Consider the following 12,344-nt stretch of genomic DNA (forward strand, 5'->3'; position numbering starts at 1 on the left):
TCCAGCACCAATCAAAAACGGGGACTACTTACCGGTAGTTGATTTCGGAAACAACGTCCGGATCCCGGGCCCTAATGATGAGCGGTGGCTCGAACACCGTTGCACCTTCATCGACCGACGCCCGGTAGAGCGGACTTTCGCAAACCGGTGGTGAATCATTCGCATCGAGCAAACTGATGCGTACCGATACGACGGATGTTTGTCCACGGCCTTCATCGTCGGTGGCACGGTAGGAAAGGTAGTAAACCGATTGCGTTTCGTAGTCTAAACAGGGCGCTTTGCCGGGACCAATCGGTTGCCGGGGGTGCTGTATGTCGTTCGTGTGCAACGGTTCAATGCGGACCGTAGTCGGTAGGCCCAGGTCGTCCGTACGTCCCAAGTCCAGCTGGTCGGAAGTGGTCGTTTCGAAACTGTCGTACAGTGTCGATATCGTTGGTGGTGCGATTACGTTCACGTCGTGAAATTCGTTTGATTCGCCACTGTTGACAATGCGGTACGTCATATACTCGACGCCTCGGGACGCCGACGTGTTTAGATGATTCCGGTCCGGATACTCGTGCTGTAGGTCGGCCAGGGTCGGTATTTGTCGTCGGCGTCGTACCACTGGTCCAGTTGCTGCCGGTCCAACCGCTTTCAACGGACAATCGGCTACCGCGATGGCACCAGTTATCGCGTCGACGGAGAACAGCTCCGAACCCGTACCGGACAGTGAGTACCGTATGCCCTGATCACCGTACAGACCCGAATCGAGATCTTTCGCCGTGATCGTCGTTATCAGATGGCCTGGATGGGCTGTCTCGGATACGGTTGTGGAATAGGAATCCTGCTCGAATATGGGCCGATTATCGTTCGCATCCGTAATGGCCACGGTCAGCGTGGCTGTCGACGATAGCTTCGGGTTCGTTTTGGTCTCTTCCGCTATCAATAGCACGATGAACTTGCGCTGGTTCGGATTCTCGTAGTCGAGTGTGCCATTAGCGACGCGAATGCTTATCTGCGATGAGCCCGTGACCAGCTTCGGTTCCACGTCGAACACGTTCGAGACGTCGTTGAGGCGCAGCGAAAATTCTGCATTCTCGCCCACGTCCGGATCGCGCACACTTATCTCGAGCGGTAGTGGCGTGCCAGGGGCCGTGTTTTCCGACAGCGACACAAAGTACTCGGTTTTGTTGAACATGGGCGGTGAATCGTTCACGTCGCGGATCGTAATCGAAGCTTGTGTGGTGGCAACCGTTAGATTATCGTTACCCGGCACACCATCTACAACTTCACGAGCTTTTACCGTGAGTATGATTAGACCGGTGTCATCCGGTAGGGCTTCCTTGTCCAGTGGTTTGGCCGTCCGCAGCTCACCGGTATGTTTGTCCAGTAGGAAATAATCCATTGGATTTGTCACCAGCTCGTAAACTATCTTTCTTGGTTGGCCTCGATCGCCGTCCCGTGCTTGGATCACCATTACCAGCGTTCCGATAGGACTATCCTCGTTGATCACCGCAGCCAGCGAACCCTGGAAGACGGGCGGTGCATTCTGCACATCGCGCACATGAATCTCCAACCCTGCGGATGCATTGTACAACCCGTCGCTTGCATCCAGTAACACCTGGTAGATCATCCGATCGTTATAGTCAAGCGGTTCCTTCAGTACGACCGCCGCCGTTAACCGATCCTGCTGACTCTCCGTCACCTCGATGGCAAACTTTTCACACGCATCCGGATTCTGAGGCTGAGGAATGCACGACACATCCAGATTCTCACCTACGGTGTCCCGGTCCGTTACCAGAATGCCGTCGAATATGGTCGTGCCCGGTAGAGCATTTTCCAGCACTTCCGTTTCGTACGGTACCTACGACAGATGGTGCCGGGAGAGTGTTGTAAAACAAAACAAAAAAACATGAAAAACGACCCATCTTTGGGGATTACAATCTTTTCCATTAAAATTACAATTCAATTCGATCCTGCGCACGTTGCGCTTAATTGCTGACCCTCATTACCCGTTCTCCTATCAGGCTGGCCGCTAGCATTCCTGGGCAACGGAAAAACCCAACCCCAATCCCCAACGGAATACCACAGATGCTGGACACTGGAAACCGTTGAGCAAATGGTCCACCGAACCGGAAGGTCCAATCGAACGAACCGAGCATCCCCGGTGGAGTGTAAAATGTTTGCATTCCAAAGTTTAAATTAGTTCGAAATACCGAACCGGGTTACAATCTTCTCTGGGCGGACGGAGATTCCTTCCTTCTGTTTCCTAGGTGCGAGCCATCGTGCCACAGAACCGTCGGTACCGCTCGACCTGACGGGCGGACGAAGGTCGAAAAAAGAGATTAATCATCCCGAGCATATAATACTGGCCCTCGGTATACAGGCAGACCTTCACTCTATTTAGTGTGTGCTTGTGCGCTTGTGTTAGTTTCGGTCGCCGTACGGGCGGAAAAGGAAAATACCACCACAACTTTGGTTTTGGAGGACGCAACCAGAAGCACACAACACGGTGAACGGAACAAAATAGTTCTGGAGGACAAAAACGGGCCAACAACAAACAAACAAAAAAAAAAAAACTCCCATCCACCAGATCGGGTGAGTTTATTGAAATTGTTTAAAATGGGAAACTTTTCCTATTTATTATTGCACAACACGAAACTAATTTCACTTCAATGAGTTCACCGTCACAGTTGGTGTCGTTCCTGGTTTTCGTCAACCGACAGATTCCTTTGTACCACCATGAAACGCACCGTACAGTCCAGCCGTTCTTTTACTTCTGGGAGATTCTTCGCTTTCCCGTTTGCTTGTCCGATGCAACCTACGCCCGGTAGTAACCGTATCTGTGGTTAGCTTCACGAACTAACGAGTTCCCGGGAATGCTGTTGCTGTGGTGGTTTTTTTTTTTTGTCACACTAACCAAAACTAACGCGAAAGTTACGATGATAGAATGGAAAAAATGGGTAAGTGATAGATGGATAACAGCAATCACTGGTGTAATGGGAAAAAAGCAAAATAAATAAAATCCCCACGGCAACATAACACGTGCCGGGTGCACAACTTGCTGATTTGCCACAGAACCGGTCAACTGTCAGATGAAAAGTGTATCAGTTATTTTGCCTTTTATCTGATTTGGTGACATTGTTGCAAATATGAGGGTGTTTTAATGTATAAAAATAGTGTTTGTTTCTAACTTTACCAAATTTGGACAAGCAAAATTTGACATATTGAGCAGGTTAACTTACTTATCAAATACTATGAATTTCTTCTGCTTTTTCTAGGCTTTACAACCTTCTAATCCACGCCGGCCATTGAATGGCTTACCAGACTTGCTGATACCATGTAGTTGGACGGTCAGTTCTCATTACGGGGCTACGGTCCGGATGGATTTTTAACCTCATTCCTGCCGTGTGAAGACCGACATCTCTGTCGCCTGTGCCACAATGTCGTCTCTTATATTTCTAGATTCCTTTATTTTATCCTAACAACAATTTTAAGATAAAAATTATTATGCTCTTATGTTCGGCAGAAGATCGCTCAATCGAACCATCGGAATTACTGTTTTCGGGTAAAATTTTTAATGAAATCGAAAGAATAAAAACGTACCGAGAACCGAGAAAAATATTTCTTTTACAAGCAAACATTGTCATTCTCATTGTTATCCTCAGGAATAACACGGATATTTTTCCGTTTATCACTTTCCTTTAATCAGTTTTAAATTCGGGGACCTGTGTAAAGGATACAGTTTATAGTTATCGTGTTAAATATCACTAGCATAATAAAACCTAAGATAAGGATACATCAGTTGTGTTTTCATTGAACATTGAAATCCTCAGTGACCATAATATTCTAATATTGCCATGAACAGGAAAAAAAGGAAGAAACGACTCAATTTTTTCAACGTGGCTAACATATGACGACTAGTTTTGAGAAGTTAGAGGATCCTAATCACTCCTTATGTCTACTAAAAATGTTCAAAACAAAGTATCAAATGTGACAAAGTATAAAGTGACTTCAGTCTTATCGGCTACGCTGCACCAAGGATAGATGCAGAAGAAAAGGAAAAGGTAACAGTAATCAATAGCAGTACTTACATTCTGAAACTCCGGCGGGTTATCATTTTCGTCCAGCACGATGATAGTGATCGGAACGTTGACGATGTTATCATTCTCCGACTCAATGCCGGTCGCACTAACTCGATCCCGTATCGATACGGAGAAGGACAGCGTATCCTGAGCCTGAACGGTAAAAAAGACCAAGAAAAGATCGATAGATAAACAAACTATGTAGTTCAGCAAAGCAACAACAAAAAAAAACACGTAGCTTATAATAACAGCGCCATTATCGGAGTTGACTTGCTTTCGTTCCTTCTACTGCCCCGCGTAGCAACCACCAACGGTACGTCGTGTTCGATTGTGTTGTTTGCTTCACTTGCCCACGGTCACATTGCATCGCAGTATGGTGAAATTTTCCGACCCGGGTTTGCGCGTCGATCGGCAAGGATCGCTCGACTTTGGCATCGTGCAACGGATATTGTTTTTACTTCCGTTTGATGTGATGTGTTTGTCGATTGAGTATTTATTTATGTTCGTTCGCCGACGAATTTCAAATGTCTGGTTTTACTGTTTTTTTTCTTCCACATTTCACGCACGGTTCTGCCTTCCGGCTGTTTGGTCGCCGGTAGGACCGAGCGTTTGCCGGGCGGGATTCATTGACCGAGCATTAAATCGAAGGGGACAGGTACAATTGTATGGTAATCAAATAGACAAAAAGTCCTCTTATGATCCGAAAAAAGTGCCCCCAATCGGTGGAAAGCGAAAAGCAGCAAGAAAAAGAGCTTTAACGCAGCGAGAAAAAGAAAGACGTACGGTACACAGGGCTTGATTTTTCCCAAACAGTAACACACAACCAAAATAACAACAAAAAAAACATTGAAGATGCAAACAGAATGTATAATTTTGTTTATGCAGGATGTATATTTTTGGTTGAAGAAGATTTTTTTTCTTTATGCCAAAAACTGCGCTCCCGAGCGATACGCGTCACGGAGCGCTTTTTCACTCATAATATATCCACGGTGCGATTGTGTTTGATTTTTGCCTTTATCAACATTTATATCGGCCCCACTCCAATCAGCAGAGGTGCTCAGCATAGCAAATAGAACGTGTATCATTATTGTGCCGCACATTGGACGGTTTTGATGCCCGATGCCGACGGTTTTCGAGATAGTGCGATGATCAAAAGCCAACCGCCGATACTGTTGGTGCTAAATTCGATCGCTATTTCGGTGTTTCGCTGTACAAAATACACATACACGCTACACGCTTATAACACAAAACTGGCGCAACAAAACTGGACAGACAAAATAATCATAGCGTATGCATTGAACGTGAAGCTAACAACAAAAAATGGAGGAAGGAAATTTCATCTACGAAATGGAATAGATACTAACGCACTGCTACGCTATGATATTGCTTCGGGCGAATGCATTTGCAAAGTGCAATTGAATTTTTGCTGCAAAAACTGGCAAAGAAGCGGGACCACACTTCCACTACATGCTGATGAAAAACTCGCCTCCCGTATATTGCAATCTGCATTTTTGGTGGGGGCCTTATTAAGTTTTTGTGCGTGTTTACTTACTCACGGGCGCACAGATTCGCCATAACCGATAGTGACTTGCTGCCCGGCACCCGGCTACTATCACTGATCGTGACAACAGTAACAACACCAGACAACCCTACATAGCGCACGGCAATGCTTCATCGCCTATGCTTGAGTGCAAGAATGGCGTAGCACAGTGGCATCATCGTCATCATCAAATGGAACCTAGAAAACCCGTTCACTGGAAGAAAAAGCAAAACACACACGAAAAAAAAAATGCAACCGAATATCACTCATAACATTCCCAGTGCCATTGGACTGATGTGTTTTGGAGAGTGATTTTCTTTTCGTTTTGGTTTGACTCTAGCGAAATGCTAAAAAACATCCAAAGCTAATATCAGCGAAAGGTGTCTACAGCGTGACAAGCAGGCAAGGGTTCGCTTCGGCTGACGATCTACACCATAAATAGGACTGATAAAAAAGGAAAATTCTATCGAACGATGCCGGAGCGCTCCGCATCGCTATGAAGTTAAATAAATTTATCTATCCAATATTGAATTTTCACTTAACGTCCGTTTCGCTGTCAGTCCCATTGACCTCCGAGCAAACATTAGCTTTATACTGGCCAGGGCTGTTCCGAAAGAATGGCCAGCCGTTGTCGCTCGCCTGCTCAAGAAGATCGCATTCTCTCCTTTCACGTATTGATCGGTTTTGTCATGGGAAAAATTATCCCATCATTCGAAATTTCTCTTTTAGCACTCGTACAAAATTTGACATTTTTATACCAACGCTTGCTGGCTAGTGCTAGCCAACTCGCAACAAACGGAGCAGTTATTTTTCTATCCTTGACGGCCATAACTTAATTACCTCGTTCGTGTGTTCCTATCACTTGATTATGTTCATACTTTTGCGATTCCTTGTCATGCCACGCCGATGGCAAACGAGCATAACGGTGACAGTGGTAGCTCGGACACACTGCCTCGTGGCCAACAGCCAAAAACATCCATTCAACCGTTTAATCAATTTTATAAACTTACATCACACACCAGCACCAAGCGGCGAAGTTCAACGTCTCTTGCCAGCGCACCGAATTGGCCGTACGTACCAACGAAATCTTGTCGGAGCTGCTCTCTACCACAACCCATTCTTGGGCGAGGACATCGAAGGGCAGCACAGATCCGCGAACATGTACAGACGGGCGTGTGAGAAATTCGTTTTCCTTCCTTTCCCCCCACCAATTCGTTGGGCGACACGAAATGGAATAGAACATGTGAAGCTATTTTTTGGTGTCGGTGCCACCGGATACCGGGTGCTGCGTCGTCTGGCAACACAAGGGTATGCGAAAGTGCCTCGCATGATGGCAACCTTTTTTTTTTTTTTTTGTATCCCACCAAGGCGCGCACGCTCTCTTTACCTCCGTGTGTTGAGTTGTCGATATTAATTTTATTTTCCAATTTATTGATCCTTTTGCTCTCCCGACGAACCGCTCGAAATCGAATTCGTTCATGCCATTGAACTGTTTTCGGTTCTGTGTACCGTGTTGGTTCTGCTGGTTTGATCCGAAGTGGATTTTTTCTCAATCTTTTGCCTGGTTTAGCCTTCACGACTCGAGAGGCTAGGCCCTCTACAGAGATTATGGACGTGCGATGCTAAGATACTGCCCGGCACTCTGCTTAAAGGGGTTGAGCTTTTCCCGTGCTTCACACTGCCACCGCCACTGACGGTCTCTAACCCTCTAACCCGAAACGATCCAAAATGGGGCTCCGTTGTGAACCGTTGAACGAAGAACAAGGTGGGCACAATCCTAGGTACGTCAGAAAGGATCGAAATAGCATTCCATACCAACGGTCGGAAGAAGCATTACCACGTAAATCTTGTGCTCATCCTGCCTTTGGATCAGTGGTGCTTCCGGAAACACCACATCCACTGGATCAACGGTTGATTTTATTTGTTGTTTTGTTTGCCCACCAGTAACCACTTACACACATGCATGCATGCTTGATCACATTGTTTCTTCCGAAAATGGTTTCACCCGGAGGCCATTTGTGTAAATCCTAATCCAGAAGCGTACGGATTAGTTGCAAACGAGTTGTACGGGTGGAAAGGTAGCCATTTGTCTGCTTCCGGGAAAGAAGGATAGTGTTTAAGAGTATAATAACTTGTAGTAAATCTGTAACAGTACTATGTTGCTTAAACGAATTGAGAAATTGCAATCGGGTATAGAATCAAATAAATTTTTTGAATGAAAATCTTTACGAACATTATTTGAAAAGGACGTTTAATAGTACATTGCTACATTTTTATAACATCGAAAATTCAAAAAGCCTGTCAAAAACAAGTAATTTTCTTATCATACAAAATTTTTGGCACAGCAATCCGGCTATATTTATTTACTCAAAGTTCATAATGGTCCATGTTTCATAAAGCATGTCCTTTCCTGGCCGCTGCTCACGATTGATGACATGCTCCGTTTGCTTGAGTTTTTAAGTTTGCTACATTCTCTGCCCTGCCAAGCATACATTCCCGATGTGCACGTGCACGTTCAACAGGAACCACTGCACATTCTATGCCGATTAATGGAATCCCGTAAAGCAAAACGAAACCAGAATTCTATTCCCTCTTCGGTCGATTCCGGCGGTAATGGAACAACGGTTTAACCTTAGCGTCTTTGCCGAACGATGCAAGGATCGTGCTCGGGCGTATTTTGGAATATTTCCCGAGATGGAATTCCGTTCCCGGTGGACGAGATTCCGCGTTTCTGTTGTGTTGCGGCAAACATTCCAGATGGGTTTTCCACAACGCTAGCATTTTTTTTTTGCCTCATAGTTCCTATCACCAGCACGATTCGCCCGAATCTTGCCCATCTTCCGTTTCCGTATTGTTTCTCGGAAGTACCAACAAGAGGATTTTTTTTGTATCTGTGTCTATTTGCTCAGTTGCTTAGCCCGATCTATACACCACAAGCTTCCCAGCACCGCGCGTAAAATGCACTTCACGAAGATTATCGCCAAGAGGGCTTGGTATTGTGCGCATCCAGATGCTCAGCGAGGACCTGATGCCCTTTCGGAACAAAGTAAAACGTTCAATAAACGGAACACAGCATTCGCTTTCCATCGAGGATTTTTTTTTTCCTCTCTTCACCATTTTGAAGCTTTTATTCACCATTGTTTTGGCACGGTGCGTAGCTAGTTACCAAGCTCCCGCCACTCAGAGCGGAAAAATGCAACCCAACAAGAAGGAAAATTGTTCCTTACGACGAAGCACAAAACGGTTCACTCCATTAGGGAATCGAATGGGAAAAGAACAAGCTGGGCGAGTAGGGACGAGATAGTATGGGAGCAATTATTTTGAGCTGATCCGTGTCCCTTGGTTTGCTGAGGCTGAGTGATGCTGTGTACATTTGGTCCCTGAGAGTTGCTTTGCTGTGGCCAATCGAACGGTGGGAATTAGTGTACGGGATTGAAGGATTAACTCGGGGCCAGCAAATGGTTTCTGCTCGTCAAATTGTTATCCTGCTTGTTATTCGTGGTAAAGCAATTAGACGGTACACTTTGGGCTCAGTGTGGAGCTGGTGGATATGGCTAATGGATGAAGTGAGAACTGTTTCCTAGTCTTTGTTGCATATGTTAAATGAAGCACTTATCCGGCGGTTTCCAGAGTGTGTTTAAGTAGCTAGAAGATTACCCTTTCGGATGCTATCTGGCACATCTCCTGTTCAACACATTAAAGAGCATTATTTTCTAGACGAAATGAAATAAAATCTCGAATTGAAAAGATTGATGCCAAGAACTTCATATGGAACGCATCACTTTACCATAAGGAATTTAATTTAAATTTTGCATCCAAAAGCAAAAACCACTCTACATTACTCAATTCAACAAATCGATTTGCTCCTGTAAACCACATGAAGGAACGGCTCAATGATTCCGCTCACGATTGTACGATCGCTCCAACGCGGATGGTACGCCTAAAACTATGGTCAAGAAAACACTTTCCCATCCGGATTGTGCGGTCTGCCACGGAATCCACAATTCTGCTTCGTAAAAACTTTCCACATCTCTTTGCCCGGTGAAGCGCTCGTGCTCGTTTATCTCGCATATCCTTCAGCACGATAGACGCATCCAACTTCAATGGATTCCTAATTTGCACCCGAAATACCCCTGGATGCCGGAGGCAGCTACGAAAAGACACATCGCCCGTTCCTCGGAGGCATTCGTACTATTTGCTCCCGTAGCAACCCTTCAAACGGTTTGCTTACATCGACCCCTTCGACATGTCGGAGAGTATCAGAAACCCGGTGAGAAAAGAGCCGAAAATTAGCATATAGATCAAGCGTCAAACGAAACTGGTAAATGCACTTCCGTTTCTCATTTTCTCTCGTACCCGTCCGGGTTTTCGGGCCGGATTTCCAGCGGTTACGGTATGCCGGATGAGCGTTCGAGAACCGCAGCAGAAACGGACTAGAACAGTTGAGCGGTTAAGGTAAGCATTGGGCGAATTTAAATCATCTGTGCTGGAGGGTGTCTGCTCACACACAACCACGCACACACTATCTGGCACTGGCACACACTAGACCGCAGCATCAGTATGTTGCCGCACTCCTTTTTGTATCCTTCCGGTTCAATCAAACGTTCAAACTTTACCGACAATTGAATTTTCTTGTTACGCCGTTGGTTGAATGTCTGATACGTATTATATACAGAACTTAGAGCCTGTGGTGCAAGTGTTTGTATGAGTATGTGTGTAGCTCAGTTTCTACGTGTATCGTTCAATTTAAGGTAATTCCTCGAAGCACTTTTATGCGTGCAGCCCAAATATTGAATTGAATCCAAACAAATTGAGCGAAATAATGCTACTGAACACGCACCTAGACTGCAAAAAGACGCAAGCAAGTTTATCCCTTTGTTCAGAAATTGTTTATTAAATCTAAATTACGGCATGCAAATGTATGTAGAGCAGAAGAAACATTTAACTCGACACATCCTGGACTCAAGATTATTTCTCACACGCCCATTATCTTGTCCGAACTATGGTATCCAATCTTTCGAACCAATGTTTATGCACCTGTGCTTTATGCACCGTCTAATTGCTGCCTCTTTATGTGTACTATTTTCACAAAACGGGTAACGGACGTTCTCGACCCTAACGAGCACATACCATCATCGTCCGGCTGGAAGCGCAGCAATTTATTATGAATATTTCATGCATTATTGTTTGTGCTCGGACATGCAGCACCGGTACGCATTATGCATATAGCTAAAATCTTGCCCATGCTATATTATTTTAGCACCGCACACAAGTTGCTTTTGCTGCTTTTCCTGGGTGGGTGGGTGGTGCATACCCAAGTCGCATAACTGCACGCACGAACAAAATGCCTTCAGCGTTTAATGAAGATGCCGATCGTAGTCTACCGTCTGTTTGCTCTTAGAACATCTATTCCGTATGCCTTCTCTTTCTGCTGCTTTTTCTCTTTATTTCTCTCGCTCGCTCTACCATTTTCTCTATACGCTATGGAAGAGGCAGGATTCAGCAGGAACATTTTGTAATCTGCTCCTACATATCGAACCATTTAGTGTGACGTTTTCCTAGAAATAGCAATGTTACGTCGGCCTTATTTTGCCACACTATCTGTCCTGAGCACCAGGAAACAAGACATTCGACACAAACAGCTACTGGGTGGATGGCTTTCGGATCGGATGTTCTCGGAATTACAACAGGGCCTCGGCAATACATTCCTGGAAGTGTTCATTACCATTGCAACCCCAGCGCCGCGTACCAAGTCACGCGAGAGTAAGTACATGACACATGAGTCCATCAACTGTCATTTTAATCATTGTCAGAACGGAATGTACAGAGGTTCGAAGAATTTGTTTTTTTTATGCATCTAAGAATTATGCACAGCTGCCACACGCATTGTTTAGCCACATAATAAAATCAAACATGAAGCGCCACAAACTTACTGCACAATTCATGGAAAAGAAATGGTCCAACCCGAGGCAGGGCAGAGCTTAATTATCTCTCGTGCACTAGCGTGTCAAGACGAATATAAAATCGTTTACGATATTCAAACGAACCAAACAAAACAAAAAAAAAACCTCTCAATCCGATTTGATCGCTCTATAGCTCAAGCGTTTGGCTGAGAGGCATTAGACGGTTTACGTAAGCATCCCAAATTTAGCGCCGGAGAAAAGAATACGAGACCCCGGCCGGCGAATGATTGTGCTTAGGCACGCCCGGCCGCACTAACTACGCACGCTGCCTGCCTGGCATTGGAGTGTGCTGTAATCTGACGTGTGGCTTTCATAAGGATTACAGTTTATTGTCAATCTGATAGCTCTTATCGCTTACCGCCCCGCCGCCCTGCCGCGCTACCCGAAACGACAATCAGAGTTTATCTTGGTGGGAAAACAGAAGCGATTTGTTTGAAGTCGAGCATTCAGGATTCACGTTACGTTCCTTTAGCTCCGAGTCGTAATTAATGAACCATTTTGAATTCATAAAATATCCTACGACTGTTTCCTACGGCCAAACGTTTCAACCTTGTTCTTCCCGATAGGCTACGCTTACGGTTCGGTGTGCCTGTATGCCGAACGTGAAGAGAAGGTATTCTTTGCAAGCTTAGAATTAGTTCTTTTCACTGTTTGTGAGACTGTGTTTCCTGATGGAGAATGAGAGAGTATGTGTGTGTGTGTGTGTATATATACCGGACACAGAAACGCGCGCTAAAAAGAGAAAAGCTTCGGAAGGATTCGTTCCACTCAACAGGG

General features: G+C 45.3%; 3 protein-coding genes across 3 annotated transcripts in view; 1 reads left to right on the plus strand and 2 right to left on the minus strand.

The window, feature by feature from the left end:
- The window catches only part of LOC126558402 (sorbitol dehydrogenase-like), a 286,926-nt gene that overhangs the window by 155,783 nt on the left and 118,799 nt on the right, over positions 1-12,344 (plus strand). The gene's annotated exons all lie outside the window — the stretch shown is intronic.
- The window catches only part of LOC126556614 (cadherin-87A), a 53,947-nt gene that overhangs the window by 20,812 nt on the left and 20,791 nt on the right, over positions 1-12,344 (minus strand). Inside the window, exons 3-4 of the mRNA XM_050211963.1 lie at positions 4,074-4,217; positions 33-1,843 (exon numbers count right to left, since the gene is read on the minus strand). Coding sequence (XP_050067920.1) covers positions 33-1,843; positions 4,074-4,217 — 1,955 coding nt within the window. The remainder of the gene's footprint in view (positions 1-32; positions 1,844-4,073; positions 4,218-12,344) is intronic.
- The window catches only part of LOC126557604 (protein arginine N-methyltransferase 1), a 724,795-nt gene that overhangs the window by 8,598 nt on the left and 703,853 nt on the right, over positions 1-12,344 (minus strand). The gene's annotated exons all lie outside the window — the stretch shown is intronic.

Source organism: Anopheles maculipalpis, chromosome 2RL (assembly GCF_943734695.1).
Source record: "Anopheles maculipalpis chromosome 2RL, idAnoMacuDA_375_x, whole genome shotgun sequence".
NCBI classification, from domain to species: domain Eukaryota; kingdom Metazoa; phylum Arthropoda; class Insecta; order Diptera; family Culicidae; genus Anopheles; species Anopheles maculipalpis.